Source organism: Pinus tabuliformis, chromosome 2_1 (assembly GCF_031772625.1).
Source record: "Pinus tabuliformis cultivar Carrire ecotype Pingquan chromosome 2_1, CPIR1, whole genome shotgun sequence".
NCBI classification, from domain to species: domain Eukaryota; kingdom Viridiplantae; phylum Streptophyta; class Pinopsida; order Pinales; family Pinaceae; genus Pinus; species Pinus tabuliformis.
In genome coordinates this window covers 885,001,772-885,024,570 of record NC_142299.1, presented here as the reverse complement: position 1 = coordinate 885,024,570, position 22,799 = coordinate 885,001,772, and the positions used below count along the sequence as shown (strand labels likewise).

The 22,799-nt window shown below is 39.8% G+C and overlaps 1 protein-coding gene across 7 annotated transcripts in view; it reads right to left on the bottom strand.

Annotated features, from left to right (window-relative positions):
* The window catches only part of LOC149203487 (bifunctional 3-dehydroquinate dehydratase/shikimate dehydrogenase, chloroplastic-like), a 233,068-nt gene that overhangs the window by 28,515 nt on the left and 181,754 nt on the right, over positions 1 to 22,799 (bottom strand). For all 7 annotated transcript variants that reach the window (XM_089403456.1, XM_089403454.1, XM_089403455.1 and 4 more), the window contains 3 exons: positions 10,839 to 10,902; positions 9,203 to 9,311; positions 8,885 to 9,031 (listed from right to left, as the gene is read on the bottom strand). In XM_089403456.1, the coding sequence (XP_089259582.1) occupies positions 8,885 to 9,031; positions 9,203 to 9,311; positions 10,839 to 10,902 (320 nt within the window). The remainder of the gene's footprint in view (positions 1 to 8,884; positions 9,032 to 9,202; positions 9,312 to 10,838; positions 10,903 to 22,799) is intronic.

Here is a 22,799-nt window from a genome sequence, read left to right as displayed (position 1 = left end):
CATTACAGTGGGGTAGCAGGGCACTTTGGCATGGAGAACACAGTGGTGGTACTACGGAATTTTTATTGGCTAAAACTCTGACATGATGTTTGCAAATATATCAGGTTCTGCACTACCTATGCCATTTCCAAGCCAACCATTAAGAACCACAACATGTACACCCCTTTGCTTACTCCCAGCCAAACTTCGGAATCAATCTCCATGGACTATATGTCTGGCCTTCATTCTACCAAGCATGGTAATGACTATGTGTTTGTGGTCATTGATAGATTTTTTAAGATGGTCGTATTGGTTGTTTCCAAGAAGAATATCACAGCAGAAGCCACTGCTAGACTCTTCTTCAAATGGTTGTGGGTACATTTTGGGATCTTGTAGACCATCATATCAGATCGGGATTGCAGGTTCCTCAACACATTCTGGTTGAGTCTTTGGTCACTATTGGACACCAAGCTCACTAACTCGACTACCTTCCACCCCCAGGCTGATGGCCAGAAAGAGGTTGTCAACAGGATGAGCGTGCACATTTTATGCATGTACAACTCCAAGCACCCACGAACATGGGTTGAGAGTCTCCCCTATGTCCAATCCAGCTAGAGCTCTCCATAGCTCAACTGGGCACAGCCCCTTTCAGGTGGGCCTGGGATTTCAACCATTGTGTCCCATTGATGTTGCACTGCCCCTTGAAACCACACAAACAAAATCTACACATGTTCAATCCAAAGCCATCAAAGCCACCAAGTTTATTGAACGAACTCAACACATTTGTCAGCAGGGTCATGATATCCTACATAAGGCCAATACTAAGTAAACACAATGTCACGATTAGCACCGGGTGCCACATAAGTTTCAAGTGGGCGACAAGGTTCGGTTGCGTTTGCAGAAGAAATGTCTTGCAAGAGCCCATCGGAAGCTTCAACCACTCTGATATGGACCTTACACCATCACCAAGGTTGTGGGTGACAATGCTTTCGAGCTAAGTATCCCCTCATTCCTTGGAATGCACCCAATATTCAATGTGGACCACCTTCGGCCAGACTTTCCACCATTGTTGGACACATCAGACATTGTCGAGCAGAGGACACCAAGAGAGCTCAACCCAGATTGCATTGAGCAAGCCACAACTGATCAGATCATGGACACGTAAATTAAGAACACTCACTAACAAAGGATCTAGTTGTATTGGATTTTCAAAACAAGCCAACTCCTGCACCAAGGCAAGTGGCTCACCCAGGAACAAGTTCAGCAGAAGTTTTCCCATCTCATGGAGGCACTCAATGCAATGGGGACCATTGCTTCCTAAGAAGGGAGGACTGATCCAAGTGGATATTGGTGGCCACCCACCTATTCCACTTGGCTCACAGCACAGTTTCCTATTTTGGCAATTTTCTATTTTTTGATGTTTTTGGGTCCTAAACTTCAGGAGTCGTTTTGAGGCCCTAAATAGCGTTTTTTGGGGAAACGGGCAAACATGAGACGAAGATTGACATTTGCAATCGAAAGTTGTTATCCTCAGATAAACCTTTCAAACAAGCTTTTCTATGTGCCAAATGGAGATCATATGCCAAAATTACGACCCGAGGAAGTTGACGTTCCAACTTACCCAATTGAGGCCCATAACCCTTAGGCACTTCATCTCCTAGGGTTAGGGTTTTGGATGTTTAGGGTTTCTCATTGTTTCTTCATGATAAAAAGGCCTTAGAGCCTCATTGTAACACAATTTAGAAAGTGCATAGCCGTCACATCTCTTCTCAGAGACACACAACCACCATTCGCACTAGTTTGTTTTTTTTCTGCATGTAAGCTATTTTCGCATTTCTATTTATTAATTGAAGTTCAGTTTCACTGTATCTATGTGTTTTTGTTTCCAATTTGTATTTCATTTCTTTCCTTCATAATTCCAGATCAGGAGCCTTTCTTGATGTCCATCAGAGCTTGTGTGCATGATGCAAGCATGAACTGTTCACAAGTAACCCAAAGGAATTCGATGGGATTTGATCGTGTACAAAAGCATCTACTAATTGAACTAACCCTTGGGACTGTTATTTCAAATACTTCTATTAGAAAATATGTTAATATTACAAAATTTGATTATTTCATGTTTAGACTTTGAGGTTATTTATTATGTTTGCCAGCATTGAGGTTATTTATTATGTTTGCCATTGGAAAATGTAACTAGTGTAGGTCTTCATAATGAAAGATATTTATTAAAAGAATTTATTTTTATTATTTTATGAAGCATGTCATGCTTTTGAAGTCAAAAGTAGTCAAAACAATATGTACTTGAAACATGTCATTTGACATTTGAAAAAGATAGAAAAATATTTTTATTTTGGTCAATTAAAGACAGTCAAAAGATTCAGGTCAGCCCTCCCTCAGTCAAAGTCGGCCTGTGTGACTATTTGATACCTCATGGACAGCTATATATATAGGAGAAACTTCGACCTATTGGTATCCACGAAGTTTTGAAAAAACAAGTCAAATTCTGTGATTGAAAGAAGGAGAAACAAGTCGAAGTTCAGAAGAGAAAAAGGAAGGACAAAGAATAAATAGACCAAACCCTTTTCTGATCCATTACAGTCACACGTGCGAGTTTCCTGAAGTTCTGTGACAGGGCTGAGAAAATTTTAAGTATCCTGCAGTCTATGATAGGGCCAAGAATTTCCTGAAGTCTGTAACAAGGCCGAGAGCTTTGCAGCTGGGGCAAAGTGTGAAGGCCACATTTGACAGCAGAAAGGAGAAGGTTGACTACATTTGAGTTTGACTAGAGAGGAGGGCTGACTTGAAACCTTTGAGGGAGTTTTTGGTCTTGGGTTGAATATCTCATTTTGACTTGATTCAATAAGAAGAGGATTGTTGGGTTTTCCCCATTTGTGGGGTTTTGCCCTAGCTTGAAAGCCTAAATTTTGTTTCTTGCTTCTCTGTGATCTTGGAAGAATAATTTGTGTAATTGCTTGATGAAGAAAAAACAATAAGTAACAAAAGAAAGAAGACTAACTCTCACAAGTAATTACCAAGTAAGAAAATCTACTTTACCTTTGATTTTCTAACAAGCGTCTCCTTTAAGCCTCAAGTTTGTAATGTGTCAAGGTTAATAAAGGGGAGGAGACATGCAGCCCCGAAAAATGCATTTATTTCATATAATTACCATGATGACAAATCCATCAGAAAATTAACAGCCATGATAATAATACTCTGTGATATGCTTCTATAACTACCATATCAAAATAGATATAGATGTTGGTATATGCTATTTTATCAGAGATGATTCTTCTTTTACCTTGATATGTGTGTATGGTATTTGAAAACCGTTAATGGTTTTAATTTTGTTTCAGTATGAAGCCCCATGTCCCACAAACAAAGGGACCTCACACACCAATTTGGTGTTTGGTTTGGCCGTAACCTTAAAATTAGATGATTATTATTATTATTATTAATTAAGAAATCATTATATTTATACTATCAATCTTTTAATACCATTCCACTACAATTTATGAATACCTTTTATTATTTTTCTTAATATTTTATCATAATCTCATGTTATTTATTTTTGTTGAAAGTTGAAATCAGTGTTGATAATATCGCCGAAATATCGCCCCGAAAAAATCGCGATATTTGCTTGTTTTGAATTTCGCGCGATATTTGCGAGATTTCGGCGATATTTTCATAAATAGCGCGAGACGATGGTAAATATCGCCGGCAGCCTTTATAAATTGGGTTTTTGGTTTTTGTTTCACGTCAATGCGTCATTTCGTTTTCGTGAGAGCTGGAGACGCTGCGAACAGTGCGAAGGAGGGTTTGAACTTTGGCTGCGAAGGAGGGTTTACAGGTATGCTATTATTACTATCATCTATGTGAATGCCGGATGCCCCACCGTTATAATCAACAATGCACATTTTAATGTCTTTTCTACATAGCGTATGATGCTTCCATGATTATCTTCTTAGTTGAACTGTATTAATTATAAATGGAAAACAATGAGGAAATATAGTGTTCAAGCCGTAATACTGTCATAAGTAGTTATAAATATGAAACTGACCTGCGGCAACATGGAGCGGGGAACGGTGTATATTTGACATTGCTCCAGCCTCCAACATTTAATATATACAAATTTCCCAACCTTAAAATATATGCTCTTGCTTGAACATATGCTCCAACGTTAATATGTATTATGGAGTCCCTTGTGATGACTTGGTATTGCAGATTGTAGCATTGATATTGCAGATTGTAGCGTTGATAATAGATATTGTGAGGGTGGCAGCGTTACATGTTTTTCCTTTGTCAATCAAAAGTTAAAAGTTTTAACTTAAAACTAGTACTAATATCAAATTCAGATGTCTATGTCCTTTGTCAATAGCCTGCTGCCTTACTATCATATCATGTTTCCAGGTGTTATCTCCTTAGTTAATCCCTTTGCTTTTGAGGGTCAACAAGTAACCAACATCAAAGTAATAGATGCTGTATAGGTAGCATATTACTCTGCTGCCAAAGTTAGCATACCTGTAAACCTGTATAAAGATATGGCTGAACCTGTAAAATTGCAGCGTTGCATGGTTGTATAGATCTGTATAGGAGGGTTTACAGGTACAGCATTTAATATTTATTACTCTGCTGCAGGGTGCATGATGTTTATCCTTGCTTGTGATTGTTATTGCTCTTACACTTTTAATTTTTAAAAGCTAGGCTATTAAAAATTTAATTTTCTTTCAAGACCTTTGGATTTTTCTTGTAGAACTTTGTTAAAGTTTAGTCCATTTGTCTTTGAAGAATGAGGATTTGATATTGAGACCTGCACCCATGGAATTTCGTAAATTCGTATTACTTATTAAGTTATTAAGTTACTAATTCCAAATTTTTTTTGGTGTTGTAGGTTTCCTTTTGAGTTAGCCCACTACAAAATACAAATATGCCAAAAAACTTGGACCCATTTTGGGAGTATGGGATCCCTGATGGTGGGACAAATCGTGCATATCTTTCATGCAAATTGTGTGGGGACAAGATGACAGGTGGGGTTACACGACTGAAATACCATCTTGCTAGACTCACTGGACATGATGTTGGCATTTGTCAAGTTTCTAGTCCGGAGCTTATACGAAAAGCTCTTGAGGCAATTGAAGAAAAGGACAGAAAGAAGGAAGAGGCGGAAAGAAACAAAGCTGAACGTGCAGGTAGATCTTTTGGGATATCTTCTCCTGATTTTGATGTTCAGGGTAGTGGCCCTACTGGCCCTAGTGGGAGGGGCTCCACAACTGGCACACCATCACATGCTAGCGCTACTGCTAGTGTGAATGCGAGGTCATCATTTTTTGTTCCACGAACAGGAGCTGGAGCACAACCTGGCATAAAATCGCTTTATAAAAAAAAGGAGAAGGAAGAAGCAGATAGAGTCATGGGGAGGTGTATTTTTTGGAGCGACTTACCTCTCAGCATCACAAAAACCAATCCATTTTGGCAACCAATGTGTGATGCTATTGCTGTTGTGGGCCCAGGGTACAAAAGTGCCACATATGAGGAGTTGCGGGGGCCAATTCTTCAAGCAGAAAAACAAGACATCAACTCTAGATTGGCGGAGTTGAAACAGACATGGGAAGTCACTGGATGCACAGTGATGTCTGATGGTTGGACAGATAGGAAGGGTAGGACCCTTCTAAATTTCTTGGTACATTGTCCTAAAGGTACCATGTTTATTAAATCGTTGGATGCATCAGAACATATCAAAGATGCAGCAACGATATGTGAGTTGTTAGATGGGTTCATTCAGGAGATTGGTGTGCAGAATGTGGTGCAAGTCGTAACAGACAATGCAGCTAATTATGTGTCTGCCGGCAGAATGCTTATGGAGAGGCATCCCACATTGTTCTGGACTCCATGTGCAGCGCATTGTCTTGATTTGTTGCTTGAGGATATGGGGAAACTCTCCTTCATCAAGGAGGCAGTTGATATGGCTAGGAGCATCCCCAAGTTTATTTATAACCATGCTTTCGTTCTTAGCCTTATGAGGAGGTTCACTAGAAACAAGGAGTTGCGGCGTCCTGCCATCACACGTTTTGCCACAACCTTTATTACTCTTCAGTCTTTGCTTCGATGTCAGTTCGAGTTGAAGCAAATGTTTGTGTCTGATGATTGGCGTGCTTGTAGATACAGCAGGAGACCTGATGGGAGAGCCATTGAAAAAATGGTGTACTCTGAGACATTTTGGCGTGGAGTACAAGAAGCATGTGCAGTTAGCGAACCTATAGTAAAGGTTCTTAGATTGGTGGATGGAGAGAAGCCTGCAATGCCTTATTTGTATGAGGCATGGATAGGGCCAAGGAGGCCATTCGTTCCTATTATGCAGACAAGGGTTCTGCTGGCCTTAATAGGCAGATGATGTTATGGGATGTGATCGATAGTCGGTGGACAGGGATGCTTCATCGACCCATTCATGCAGCAGCACTCTTCCTCAACCCTGCATTTGCATACAAATGCAAATTTCGTTTTGATGGCGAGGTGATGGAAGGGCTCCATTCCTGTATTCAGAGGATGGTACCTGATTCTGAGCTTCATAGCAAAATCAAGCGCGAGATACAGAGTTATCAGGATTGTGTTGGCCTATTTGGCTTTGATGATGCCATTAAGGAAAGGGCCCTCTTCATGCCACGTAAGTGACAAGTCATCACTCATTAGAAATTAGAAATTTGAATTTAATTATGTTTTAACTTTTAACTTTTAACTTTTAAGTTTTTGAATTTTTTATTTCATTATTTTGTTGTAGATCTTTGGTGGCGAAGCTATGGTGCAAGGGTACCAAATTTGCAAAATTTGGCTATACGAATCTTGAGTCAAACATGTAGCTCTTCAGGGCGTGAGCGCAATTGGAGTGTATTTGAGAAAATACACGCCAAAAAGCGCAACAGGTATAACTTTGAACTCAAGCCTTCAGTTGAGCAATTACACTTATTGTAATTTTTAATTTTTAATTTATGACCTTCAAGTGTCAAGAGTCAAGAGTCAAGACTCATTACTTTTTTTGACACTCTTACAGGTTGGAGTTCGCACGCCTCAACGATTTGGTGTATGTGCATTACAACATCCGACTTCGAGTGAGGCAAATAGAATCACCAGTGGATCTAGATGCCATTTCCTTAGACAATATTGATGTATTGTCTCCGTGGAGGGTGGAGTCTCAGGAGCCCATATTGGAGGAGTCACCTTCATGGTTAGAGCCAGTGGCAGATGATCCATTAGAGCAGGGGCAGCAAGAGGAGGACTCGGAGTCAGAGGAGCAGCAGCACTTAGAGGAGGAGCAGGAGGAGCAGGACACTGCGGGAGCATCAGCATCAACACCATCTGCTATAGATATAGGAGAGCATAGCTCCATGCCTATCACTCATTATTTGACATTAGGTGCAGAGGCAGTGTCAGGGCCTTCTACTACTAGGGGCAGGCCTGGCAAACAGCCCATCATGTTTTCCCGTAAAAGGGGGAGAGGGCAGTAGATAGATAGCTGCTAGTTTTATTTGTTATGCTACATGTAACTCATGATGATGAGATACTTTTATTATTATATGTGATGTTATTTTGTATTGGTTCTCCACATTTGAGTCCTTGAATGGACAATTATCAGGGATTAGCACGATTTGGTATCGCCTTTGATATATCATTTCTATTTGACATCATATATATCAGTGTTTTCTTCATATTTATGTGCCAATGTGTTTATTTCATGTTGTTATTGCTTTATATGTTTAAAAATCTGAAAAAAATGAATATATTATGCATTTTTTATGCTTGCTTTTGTTGTTTAAATTCTGAACATGAAGATGTTGCTTTAAAAATTAAAATAGTTTCTTGAGTGTTTGCTGGGCACTGTATAGTTATACTCATTTAATGCCAATTTTTTGTTTTTTTTGTGCCCTAGGTTTGAATTAGTTCACTACAAATGTCAAATATGCCAAAAGCCTTGGACCCATTTTGGGAGTATGGGGAGGCTGTTGGTGGGGCAAATCAGGCAAATATATCATGCAACTTGTGTGGGACCAAGATGTCAGGAGGGATTACACGATTGAAATACCATCTGGCTAAACTCTCTGCATATGATGCAGATGTGATGCCTTGTATGGTTTCTAGTGCAGAGGTTATACAAAAAGCTCGTGAAGCAATTGCTAAACAAGACAGAAAGAAAGCTGCTAGGGAGAGGCCAATGGTCTCAGATAGATAGCTGCTAGTTTTATTTGTTTTGCAATTTTTGCTACATATAAGTTTATAACTCATGATGATGAAATACTTTTAAAGTTTTATATATGTGATGTTGTTTTGTTTGAGTCCTTGATTGGACAATTATCACTATCAGGGATCAGCAGGATATGTGATGTTATTTTGTTTGAGTCCTTGATTGGACAATTATCAGGGATCAGCAGGATTTGGTATCGCCTTTGAAGTTTGATGTATCATTTCTATTTGACATCATATATATCAATGCCTTCTTCATATTTATGTGCCAATGTGTTTAGTTCATGTTGTTATTGCTTTATATGTTTAGAAATCTGAAAAAAATGAATATATTATGCATTTTTTATGCTTGCCGATATTTGCCGATATTTTGCCGATATTTTCGCCGATATTTCCGATAAGATATTTTCCGGACCCTCGCCGATATTTTCCCGATACCGATATTATCAACACTAGTTGAAATTAATATATAGGATCAATAATAGGGAATTCAGATGATCATTATTGTCAACATCGGCATTTTCCTTTGCTCTATATAAAATTTAGACACCTAACACAAATGTCTGTATATCTGCATCTCTAAATATTTATACACACAATCATGGACCAATATGAAGATTTGAGGCATCCAATTATTGAAAATGCACGTAATTTACAAGTAATAACAGAAAAATACCATAATTACGGTTGGCAATTACAATCCTTGCGCCTTTTTGCTTGGCCCCAAATGCAAGTGCTTTACCAGCTCCTCCAGCTCCAACAATCAAAAACAATTTGCCGGCAAGGGGAGAACTGTGAGTCCAATCTCCATCATTATGTTTAGCTGTTACACAATATAAGATAGCTCATGAAAAGTAGTCAAGACTCAAACTCCCTTTCTTGTCTTTCCTTCCTCAAGCATGATAACTTTCTATCCTGAAAGAACTCGTCAACACGTAAAGAAGAGCAGGAAAGAAAATTTTGAATAATAAAAGGCTAAGACAATATTTGACACCTTTTAAGGCATCTTCAATTGCAGAAATAGCACCAACAGCATCTGTATTATACCCAATCAATTTTCCGTCATTTTGTCTCCTCACTATTGTATTTACTGCTCCTATAGACTGAACAAAAGACCAAAGACAGCATCAGTAATGAACAAAAAAATTATTTTCTTCAGTCTTAATTTTTTACAATAGCCATACTTCTATATTTAGAAAACTGAATGTGTACAAAGAGAAAAAAGCACACATTTTCTCTAAAATCCCTAGACCAAGAAAAGATATGACATTTTTACCAAATAAATTTAATTTTTATAAAAGACTGCAAGATACAGAGAATAGAGTTCAAGTCATAAATATTAAAGACCTCCACTCCATACTCTATTCTAGTGGGATGGTTTCGTATAAAATTTAATGGGGCTATTATGGGAAATCCTGCTTGGGCTGGAAGATGTGTTAGAGGAATGCAATCTCTTTCTTCACAGAATTCAAGTGCTCTCACAATAAAAGGACGTTGAATAGATATGCAGATAAAAATGAAAAAAGAGAAGTTAGACTAAATCCCTCGGGCCTCCAGAGATAATACTATAACCTTTCAAGGTGGGAATAGGAATGTGATTGTGGGTCATGCATAATGAATCTCTATGATTAGTTGTAGGGACTTTATGGTGACCACTGATAGGAGAAAGGTGCACATTCGTAAAGATCCATGAATAATTTGGCTGGAGCAGAAAACTAGGCTGCACTCCTTGAATATTCACCATCTGTTAGACCTAGCAGATACATTTCAATCATATGTGCAGAAGCTGACAAAAATAAGTAAGCCATACTTCAGAGAACAAAGCAAAGTAGATTTCAGGTGGCAAGAGGAGAAGCTTATAACCAACATGAGGGAAAAGTCTGAAATGGAGAACCCAGAAAATATTTGAACCCAGAATAATGCCTTTTTTTCTTGCTAAATAACTAAGAGAGGGAGTCAAGGCAATTCTAAATGTAATCACCCCACAGTTCCATAATATGTATCACAGTAGTTAATCTCCTACATAGTACAGTCAAGCTTGGAGCAAAAGTTTTGAATATTGTAGAGGTTCAGAAGAAAATGAGAGACAGGAACAATGAAGCAAGTGAAGTTCAAGAAACAAAAAACTAGATTGGGAAACATTCTGGTATAATTTGGAAGAGGTAGACTGTAGAAGCGACATCATGTACTTATGCGCATGATATCAGGCAATGCATGAAGAATATAGAGCTATGAGGAGGGTGTTAATAATATTGGTGGAAAGAATCCTCCCCAGAAGTGGAAGTTGGGTAAGAGTAACCTAGGCAACAAGACCATTTAGGTTTGGGGAAAACAGGATATATCTTCTAGATGTAAGGACTCGGGAGTTTACAAGTATATTAATGGTCACTGTGTCTGGCTTTTGCCAGAGTAAATAAGGTGTTAGGGATGAAAACATTATGCAATGAGAGGAAGAAGTATACAAGTGTTTGAAGGGTCTATACTATAAATTTTTGTCAACATTCCAACTATTTGTGGATGGATAAAGATAGCTAGATGCAACATATGTAACATTGAACTTATTGTTACAAAAAAAATGACCTTTAATTTATTAAAAAAAGAATGACCATCGGGTTGAAGAAAAGGGATACCCGTGCAATTGGATCAACTTCATCACAACATTCAAGAGCAGCCTCCTTGTAAGGAATGGTAACACTGCAATAAAAAATAGCAATTCATAAAGATGAGAATCATAAGAACAACACAAACACCATTGTTAGAAATTCAGGTATGAGCCAACAATGCTACCCATCTAGCCTCGAAAATATATCCAAACCATTACAATGTGATTCAATCTCAATTATACAACAGTCGAGCAAAATATCTCATAAAAACAGTTCCCAGAGTCCAGACAATACTAAGCCAGAAAAATAAAGAATGGGAACTCCATGATGTGTGATGGCTAGGACCTTCAAATTGCATTTGTATGGATTCCCTCAAAGCCGATGCATCATAAATGTAAGAATTACTGTTACTGCAGGGAAGTTGTTGACAAAAAAGCATAGACAAGCATAACAAAACTAAAGACTGCATGTTTAATATAATATTCCACAAGCTTACATGTTACATGATTTTTTCTGTCTAGAACATGCTGGGCTCAAAATGGCCTCTATTTACTTTGAATGATCCCCCCTTCCCACGTTGCTTATATAAAATAGCATGGATTTACACTTTCTTAAACATCAATTTCATTGAAAATTGCAATTTTAGAATAATGACAATGAAACAAGGTAAAGAGAAAAAATGTATGTGCACATGACTTAAATTAGTAGGAGAGAAAGCACAATCACATCAACATTCACAACTACATGGAGAATGTCGTGTAGCTTTTATTTGGTTCATTTTCTATTTACATTATGCAAATGATATACAAGATCAACTTGTGGCTGAGATAGAGGGTTGAATTGAGGTTCAAAGACAAAAACAAAAAAGTGGGAATTCAAAGACCAAACAGGAAGGCGAGGCTGCACATGCAAGCCTTAGGAAACCCCATCTCCCCAAGAGCTTAGGCTATCAGCCCACTCAGAATATCAAGTAATCTACACTAGAAGCATCCTCCCATAGAGGAAATAGGAAGGCAGGGCTGACCATGCAAGCACTAGGAAACCCCATATCCTCAAGAGCTTAAGCTATCAGCCCACTCAGAATATCAAGTAATCTACACTAGAAGCATCCTCTCAAAACATCAATGAGGGTTCAACCCCAAACCTCTAATATTTCTCCAAGCAATAAAGTATCTGAGCTTCAAAATGGGAATAAGATCAATATCTAATGGATTTAAACAAGGGTAAAAGTTCTTCAACTGGAACTTCAAAGTTTTCTTCCAAGAACTGGAAAAATCATGCCACCTTATATTGCTTTGCATGATTGGACTGTCAAGGGAAATAAGATAGTAGCCTTGCAAATAATTCCCAATGACGGACATCCTAGGTTGGAATGTTAAAGGGTTCACTCATTCTTCTAGAAGGTCAATGACAAAGAGGGTGAAAATTTTATCTCAAGCCTTAGCTTCTTGTGTTATTGCATATAGGAAGTGAAGCATGTTGGATTGAAGTTGCAATTAGCCTTAAATTGCATTTGGACAGCTATGATTTTGTACCTCCAACTATGGAGTAGAGAAGGATTAGCAAATAGGAGTGACTCGGAATCTAGGGTTATCTAGAAGAACCTCTACGTTGATAATAAAATCTTAGGTATTGTCAATATTTACACCCACGGTCTCCCTTGGTATAGGGTGCATCTCTAAAGTTGTCTTACTAGCAATCTCCTCGATTTACCCTAGTTTTATTGATCATTTCAATCCAATTGATAACCCAAAGGATAGTATGAGAAATCACACTTGAAATTGTATAGACCAAAATGGGTAGCTAAGATTTCAGTCCACCTTTGGATTGTCTATCAAAGTGTTAGACAGTCCTTCCATGACTAATCACAACCCTACGCACTTCAACATTTGTTGGGAAGAAGAGTTAGTCAGTTAAATCTAGGGATAAATTCAAGCTCAATTCTCACATCTTAAATCTCACCCCTTCATTAACAACATCCCACCCCCTTAGGCAACCAAGGTTGGTTTTCTTGGTTGGAAGAAGTAATAGCAACAACCAATGTTCCCGAGTTTGTGAGTCATACTCATGAGCCCCTAAGTTTGACTCTTCTCAATCTTCAAAAAAGTAGTTATGACTCTCAGGCAATTCAAACTCAAGATGACCTATAAAAGCACAAAAACTAGCCCCTTTTCCTACATTTTTTGTTGCTCAACTCTCATTTAGCGAATGTGACCACAAGTGACCATGAGGACTCAAGGACAATACATTGAAGCAACTAGGACACTCACAAACTTCACTAGGGCACCATACCAAAGACAATTTGGATTTCTTCTTTCCAATTGCATAGGGCAACTATTTTGGACATCTATTTATCTTTAGCATTGTATGGGGCATCGAATAATTTGATATAAATGAAAATTTAGTTTTTCTCATTAAAATTTGTGAATTTTAAATATTTTTGTACTTTCTGATTTTTCCTGAGACAAGTCAAACTCTTGGGTGTTATACCGAGCCAAGTATTTCTCTAAACTGATTTTGGTAACATTGGCTAGAACTGTCAAGTTTACTCGAGGTTTGGGTAAGAAATTCACTAGGGCTAGAAGGTTGAGGGACAAACAATAAGGGGAGAACCTCACAAAATTAGCCTCGGCTTTGGAAGTTGACCCCTTCAACCCAAAGTCATAAAAGCAAAGCAACATAAGCTAAGCATATCTTGAGGATCTCAAACAGTAGGAATGCCAAAGGTGCACAAACGAAAGCTAGACTTCTCTATATCTAGTCCTATTGGGACTTTTAGAAGAAAAAGGAAAAAGAATTTTATTTGAGTCAAAACAGTCATTTTGTCACCCACAAGGCCAAGTCAGCCCTACCTCGTCAAGTCGGCCCTGGAAGGGACAATTCGACCTCTTGGATGTGTATATATACAATGCAATTTGACCTCATTTGGAGACCATTAGGCAAATTTGATTTATGTGCAAAAGAAGAGAGAAAAACAAGCGAAAGACAAGAGAAGAGCACAAGTCAAAGGAGAGAGAGAGAAGGTCAAAGGAGAGAAAATACTTCCACACATGCGAAGTTTCTTCCCTAATTTCTGTCACAAGTGTGACCAGATTTGAAGAGCTTTGACTATCGTTGACTTGGTTGAGGAAGGTGTGGAGGGTTGACTTGGGTCTTGTGGGAGGTCTTGGTCTTGGTTTTTTAGGTCTTGGATTTCTAACTTTGATTTCATTCTATAAGAAGAGAAGTTGGTTGGGATTTCCCCCTTGTGGGGTTTTGCCCTGGCCTAGAGCCTATATCTTGCGTTCATTGTCTTTTTTTGATCTTCATGTTTACGTTTTGGTAATTGTTAAAATTGGCAACCAGGGCAAAACTTCATGTGGGTCATCTTATTCATGGCTAATAATATTTTTATTAGATTCCTCTCGTCGAGAGGTGTAGGATTGATATAAAGATCATCCAATTCCGATAAGTATTCATGGAGATATGAATTTATTTTGATTATGGAATTATTATCAAGCCGACCTACAACTCATGTAGGCTCAGAAGCCCAACAGTCGCATCTATTCACCCACCAACGTTGTGTATAAATATAAGAGGACTTTTCCTCATTTAGACTCACTCATCTCATCACATCTCTCTCTCTCTACTGCGCAGATATGAGTCTCTTCTCTACTGCGCTGAAATGGGTCTCTCTCTCTCTCACACATGTGAAGCCGGAAACTGTTGAAATTGAAGCTGCAACTGCAGAAGTAAAGATTGACTTGCGTGGCCTAGAAGATCTCCTCTTTGGAACTGCGTTGTAGGTTCATCTGAACCTCCTCTGAAAGCCGCAACTTTTGGTGGTGGAATGAAGTCAATCCGACGAACGGTTTGCAAGATATCGACTGCCCTAGTTTGAAGCCGGAAACTGCTGAAACTGAAGCTGCAACTGCAGAAGCAAAGATTGACTTGCGTGGCCTAGAAGATCTCCTCATCTGAACTACGCTGTAGGTTCATCTGAACCTCCTCTGGAAGCCGAAACTTTTGGTGGTGGAATGAAGTCAATCCGACTGTCGGTTTGTGAGATATGGTCTGCCCTAGTTTGATAATGAAGCCGCTAATGCTGATGCTACTGATCTAGGGTTTGCTACTGCTGATATGAATCAGATTTATTGTACTATTTCTCTCTGCTGAATTATTGAAGATAAAAGAAGATTTGATCAAAGGGTTTCCCCACACATTGTGGGGTTTGTCCCTGGCTAGCCGCCACATCTTGTGTCTCTTGTCTTGGCTTGTTTTCTGTCGATCGTTTAATGTTCTATCTGCACTTTACTTTATGTACATGTGATTGCTAATCGATAGAATATAATAAGAAAAAGAAGTAAACTGTTATAAGCATAGAACATACCATATCTTAACATGGTATCAGAGTTGTGGTGAAGACAAAGCCCAAGCAAGAGCAAGAGCAATCATTGAAGAGAAGATTGGCAAGGCTATCCTAAAAGAACTATGGGGTCCTCAACTCTCTTTCCTGCCGAAGACAAGCTCCGTGAGAAAGCTGACTATCACGGATGGAAGATGTCTATCGATCTAACCCTTGAAGATCAAGGAGTGCTGGACCATGTAAGAGGCAATATTGTTGAGCCTTCATCAAATGCATCTCCTGCTGCCTGGAACAAATGGAAAAATGGAGAAGTCAAATCAAAGAAGATCATCCAGGACTCTATCGACAAGCGCTTGGTGGCCTACATCTCTGATCTAGACACCTCCAAGGAAATCTACGACAGACTGGTGAGTTTATTTAAAGTTAATGATGCAAATCAAGTTTTGTTTCTTAGAAATAAGCTGAGGGAAATCAAGAAGGGTAAAGATGAAAGTATGCAAGCATACTTCTTATGAATCACCGAGATCAAGAACGATCTCCTATCTATTGGGGAAACTATTACTGACAGAGAAATGGCACTCACAACTCTTGAAGGATTACCATCTGAATGGTATGTGTTCAGGACTACTCTTCTGAACTATAATGTAATTCCTGGTTTCGAGGAATTAATGGCTAGATGCATTCAAGAAGAAACAAGGGAAGAAGTGTAAGAAATGCCCATGCCTAAAGGTCCTCCTGCTGCCTTTTCTTCTCATGCAAAGAAAAGAAATAATTCCGGGACTAAATCAAAAGGAAAGGCTGGACCTAAGGCTAGAAGAAAATGACGATGTTACATTTGCAATAAAGCAAGTCACTATGTATGAGATCATGAGCATCATGATGAATGAGATCATGGACATAAAGGGCAACATGAGATCATGGACATATAGGATAGCATGATGATGATGCACACTAGTTTGCGCAGCATTATGATGGATAAAATCATGGACATGGGCAGCATGATGATAATCATGATTAGAGAAGCATGGTACAATATGCAGTGGTGCAACTCGAAATCCCTCTGATGGCAATCAAACGAATGACAAATTCAACAGCAAAGGTAAGAGGAGAGCTGGGAATCAAGGAAGAGGACAAGCATTCAAGAAGGCTAGAAATTCTAGGATGTATTAAATGCACCTGACCTCAAAAGGAACCTAGTGTCCATCTTGGCAATGGAAGACAGAGGCTACAAGGTAACCTTCAGCAATGGCAAGGTATGTATATGGAAAAATAATGTTAAAGATGACTTTACTCTTGGGTTTAGTGTTGATTCATTATATCAGGTCGATGGAAGTCCGCTAGGTGTCATGTCTTGTGACACAACTCTTTAGTCCGAACTTTGGCATCAGATGTTTGCCCACCTTCATTACAAAGCTCTACCCGATGTAAGACAGATGGTAATAGGGATGCCCGAATTCCAAGTAGAGAAAGAAGGTGTATGTCCGGGATGTGCCAAAGGAAAGCTCAAAAGGGGACCATTCCCCTCAAGCCAAAGCAAGACCTCCGATATATTACAATTGGTTTACTCAGGCATACCTGAGGTTGGCATTAAGAGGGAGACTACTACACCACATACTCCTGAGCAGAATGGTGTGGTGGGAAGGAAGAACCACACGATGATGGAAGCTGTCCGGGCCATGCTACATGATCAAAGACTTCCAAAGATTCTATGGGTTGAAGCTGCAAACACTGCCGTATATGTACAAAATCGATGCCCTCATCAAGCATTGGGTTCCAAGACTCCTGAAGAAAAATTCACCGGTAAGAAACCTGATGTTTCTCATTTTAAAATTTTTGGAAGCCCTGTATACTTTCATGTGCCGAAAGAGAAAAGAAATAAATTGGGAGCATCTGGAAAGAAGGGAATTTTCGTGGGCTATGGTGAAAATACTAAAGGCTATAGAATCTATGTAGCCGGTCAAAGGGAAGTCATAATTAGTCATGATGTCACCTTTGACGAAGATATGGCTCTCAGCAAGGTGATCAATCTTCCGACTTTGAGGAGCTCTCAAGAAGCCGACACCAGGGAACCGAAAGAAAAGGATGATGAATCAATGCCTGATGTAGAAGAACCCATGGATCCGATTGATCCTCCTCCATATGAGCCTTCCTCTTCTAGGAAGAGGCCTTCATGGCTTAAGGGGTTACTTGATGATGCTGAAGGACATGCTGCACCCCGAGGAACCTTTCGTGAAAGTAAGAAATCTAATAGGTATCAAGGATACCTGACCATCATGAGCACGATCATACAAAATGAGCCTTCGTCATTCTCAGATGCCGTCAAGCATCAAGTATGGAAGGATGCTATGACCGAAGAATATGAGTCTATCATAAAGAATGATGTTTGGGAAGTAGTTCCCAGACCCCAGGACAAGACTGTTGTTACTTCCAAATGGCTTTACAAGATGAAGCATGCAGCAGATGGAAGCACGGAAAAGTATAAGGCTCGTTTTGTTGCTCGAGGTTTCTCCCAAAAGGAAGGTATAGACTATGATGAGATATTTGCACCTGTTGCCAGATATACGACCATCCGCTCGATCATAGCCCTTGCCGCTTCACAAGGATGGAACCTACATCAGATGGATGTCAAGACTGCGTTCTTGCATGGCTCAATCAAAGAAGAGGTCTACGTGGAGCAACCCGAAGGATTTGAGATTTATGATCGAAAATCTCATGTATGCAGGTTGAAGAAAGCTCTCTATGGGCTGAAGCAAGCACCCCGAGCATGGTATGAGAGGATCGATAGCTACTTGATGAAGCTGGGATTCACTAGGAGTGAAGCCGATCCTAACCTTTACTTTAAGGTTGAAGATGACAAGCCTCTCATACTGGTGTTGTATGTGGATGACCTCTTTCTAACAAGTGCAAACCCTCTCATTCACAAATGTAAGAGGGAGATGGCTTCTGAATTTGAAATGAAGGACCAAGGACTTGAAGTGTGGCAGAAGCCAAGGGAAATTTTCCTATCTCAAGGAAAATATGTGGTAAATATATTGGAAAGATTCGGTATGATGGACTGCAAGCCTGTGACTACCTCGAGGATCTTAACTTTTAGAAGTTATATGGTAGTGATGCCGGACCAGACTTGGGAAATGCCTCTGAGTTTCAAAAAACTCATTCGCATTGATGTTCTTGGTGAACCTCCGTCCGAACATATGTTTTGCAGTTAGCATTGTGAGCTCATATTTGGTTGAGCCTCACTGGATTGATGCCAGGAATCTTCTGAGATGTCTTCAGGACACAATCTCATGGATTAAGATACACTGCCGGAGATGTGAGACTACTTGGATATACTGATGTTGATTGGGCAGGCAGTGTGGTGGACCGTAAGAGCACTTCCGGGTACTGTTTCACCTTAGGATCTGCTTCGATATCCTGGATGAGCAGGAAGCAGAAGTCGGTGGCTTTGAGCACCGCCGAAGCAGGATATATTGTTGCTAGCATAACCTCGTGTGAGGCAGTCTGGTTGCGAAAGCTCTTCAGTGAGCTGTTTGGATTTACATTGGATACCACTGTGATTCTCTGTAACAACCAGAGGTGGGATTCGATTATTAAGGAATCCCATATTCGTCAATTGCTCCAGCAGATAGACATCATCTGGGATATGGTAAGTCGATGAGCAAGGAAGCTCCATCACATTAAGATGATGTACAGGTTGATACACCTTGTCAAAGCCCCGAGGAAAGATCTAATCTATGATTTTCCCAAACGACTTGGAGTCGGCAAGAAACCCTTGTACAAGGGTCCTGCATGTTGCATACATTGAGCTCTGGGAGCTCTGAGGGCTTGCGGTTCCTACTGGAGCAACATATGACCACAGGGTGACTCCTGGAACAAGATGATTCGCTCTCTTGTGGGACAAGATGATTCGCTCTCTTGTGGAACAGGATGATTCGCTCTCCTGTGTAGCAGGATGATTTGTTCTCCTGTGAGGCCTGGATTGATGTGTTCTCCATGGCAGCCTGGATTGATGTGTTCTCCATGGCAATTGTAGCAGGATTGATGTGTTCTCCTATGAGACCTGGATTGATGTGTTCTCCATGGCAATTGTAGCAGGATTGATGTGTTCTCCTGTGAGGATAGGATTGATTAGTTCTCCTGTCGAGGCATCCTACCCATGCAGTCTGGGACTCATGGGAAGTACCTCTCATCTGATCAATGAGCAGGGAAATGAAGTTAGGGACCATAGTAGTACCGATGGACGCATCGTTGTATCTACCGTACTCCCTACGCTAGGATGACCTCCATTGATCTGGGATCAATGATACTGGTCTGGGACCAGTGGTAGGAGTTGTACCATACTATGACGCTGACTTCGGGTCGGTTGAGACTGGTCTGGGATCAGTGGTACATACTCTGAGACTGACTTTGAGTCAGTGGAGGATGATATTGGTCTGGGACCATTGGAGTTGTACTCACTATGACGCTGACTTTGGGTTGGTTGAGACTGGTCTGGGACCAGTGGTACATACTCTGAGACTGACTTTGAGTCAGTATGATACATCCTCGATCATTTATTCTTCTTCATAATTCGGACAAAAGCAGAGTAGAACAGAACATGCAAGAGCAGAGCAGAACAGAACAAAACAGTACAGATCAGTGCAGGGCAGAACAAGACAAAGCAGAACAGGCAAAATAGAGCAGAGCAGGGCAAGGGTCAGGCTGTACAAGGCAGTGCATTTGATGGATGAATAGTAACGACCGATAGACAGATTGCAGATGAAGTTCTCCATGGTTGAGAGGGAGTGTTAAAATTGGCAACCAGGGCAAAACTTCATGTGGGTCATCTTATTCATGGCTAATAATATTTTTATTAGATTCCTCTCGTCGAGAGGTGTAGGATTGATATAAAGATCATCCAATTCCGATAAGTATTCATGGAGATATGAATTTATTTTGATTATGGAATTATTATCAAGCCGACCTACAACTCATGTAGGCTCAGAAGCCCAACAGTCGCATCTATTCACCCACCAACGTTGTGTATAAATATAAGAGGACTTTTCCTCATCTAGACTCACTCATCTCATCACATCTCTCTCTCTCTACTGCGTAGATATGAGTCTCTTCTCTACTGCGCTGAAATGGGTCTCTCTCTCTCACACATGTGAAGCCGGAAGCTGTTGAAATTGAAGCTGCAACTGCAGAAGTAAAGATTGACTTGTGTGGCCTAGAAGATCTCCTCTTTGGAACTGCGTTGTAGGTTCATCTGAACCTCCTCTGAAAGCCGCAACTTTTGGTGGTGGAATGAAGTCAATCCGACGAACGGTTTGCAAGATATCGACTGCCCTAGTTTGAAGCCGAAAACTGCTGAAACTGAAGCTGCAACTGCAGAAGCAAAGATTGACTTGCGTGGCCTAGAAGATCTCCTCATCTGAACTGCGCTGTAGGTTCATCTGAACCTCCTCTGGAAGCCGAAACTTTTGGTGGTGGAATGAAGTCAATCCGACTGTCGGTTTGTGAGATATGGTCTGCCCTAGTTTGATAATGAAGCCGCTAATGCTGATGCTACTGATCTAGGGTTTGCTACTGCTGATATGAATCAGATTTATTGTACTATTTCTCTCTGCTGAATTATTGAAGATAAAAGAAGATTTGATCAAAGGGTTTCCCCACACATTGTGGGGTTTGTCCCTGGCTAGCCGCCACATCTTGTGTCTCTTGTCTTGGCTTGTTTTCTGTCGATCGTTTAATGTTCTATCTGCACTTTACTTTATGTACATGTGATTGCTAATCGATGGAATATAATAAGAAAAAGAAGTAAACTGTTATAAGCATAGAACATACCATATCTTAACAGTAATTGTTTGATGAAGAGAACAAAATAAAATTAATAAGAAGCCAACATATATTCACAAGCAATTATCAAGTAAGAGAAATCAACCCCAAATTGGCTTCCCTATTGATTTCTCAACACATCTGTGTTTCAAAGCATATAGGCAGCTTGGGAGAAATGTCAACACTTTGTCCAAAGGGGATCCAAACCCCACAGGAAGATATTGGTGAGCCAACTTTCAAAATGCTCCACTCAAATCTTCAAAAGAAACCAAACTTGTCTAGTGGAAGACCCACCACCACCAAGTTGTGCTTGAGGCTAGAAGACTAATAAATACAAATTTCGTGTCCCACAAAACTTGTATTATTACCAAATACAATACATGAGATAGGAGGACATCAAGAAAAAACACAACCTCAAATCCACTAACAAATTCATTTTACAAAAGGGTTGCGAGCTTTTCAGATGAAATCCTTCCAAATCTCGCTACAACAAATTATGAAAACTGGGGGGACGAGGCCAGAAATTTTGAAAGCCCCTTTGTCCATTTATACAACTCGAGCCATTTGGGGCTCAAAGATAGGCTCAACAAAAATATAGAAATGTTGGGTTCAACTTCCAAGACATCTACAATATTTTTAGCTATCTTAAAATCCCGACTTACCTAACAGATATAAAATTGATCCACCGAACCTTACATGATGAAGAGTTAGTCAGCACCAACAAAATTATGTTTTTCCTAATCCATAACCCACCAAGTTTTGAAACCAAAGCTAGACATTGCAAAATGGGTTTTGTTGCTTTCAAATGTTCCCTTTGTCAAAAGGAGGGAATGGCTCTGCACTTGTTTTGGTTTTCTCCTCTATCTAAGTCCACCTGGTATTAGGTTTCCACCTTGCAAACCCCCTCCTATATGTTGAGTTAAACTAGTTCACAACTTTATTAGGAGAAACCTTGCATCGATGTGCCACCTTTCAAACTGCTTGGCAGCGTTGGAAGCTAGAAGTTCTATTATGCATATGGAAATACCATAATAATGTTTTTAACTCTTTTTAATAGTGATTCTCATCTTAATTTCAATTTGTATTTTCTACAAGCAATAATCCATTTTTTCCTTTAGTAGATTTGTGCACATGCTAATGAAGTCCAACTAGAACTTAAGCATTTGGTAGTGCACTGTCGATATCAGGGATATGCTCCCTAAATAACAAGAAGAGTGTTCCTACAACTCATCCCTCCTTGTAGAAATACAAAGCCGAGCATAAAAGGGATTGTTGCACACATTTTGTCAAAGTTCCAAGGAAGCAGTTGTGCCAATTTTTCAAAAGATCAGAATCATCATCCAACAGCTTATTATATCATTTGTCATGTCCCCATCTTTTCTTCTTCTTCATAGTACAGCTAGGGCGGATTTCCAGGACAGGGGATGGCCAAGTCAGTGGAGCAGGTTTATGTCATCAGGGGTCCCTATGGAGTTTTGAGGAGTTCTTATGGCATTTGATGGCATTCGCTTGGCATATTCCATCATCAGCATACGTTTCCTTTCGTTCCGTTGCATTCTAACAACTTTCAAAAATCAACATTATTATTAAGCATAATTTAATTAATTATGCTCGAGGTGGCATTCCAGGGATATTAATTGATGGAACACCTCAATGTAATAGCGCGTTGGAACCGGAACGAGAAGATCTACATGATGGGACTTTTGGATGGCAATTTTAGTGACCTGAGGAGACATGGTGGCCAATTTACCCTTTTCCCACATTAAAAATAATATTTTAATTAAAATAAAAGAGGGAAAAGTGCCCCATGATTAAGATAATAATAA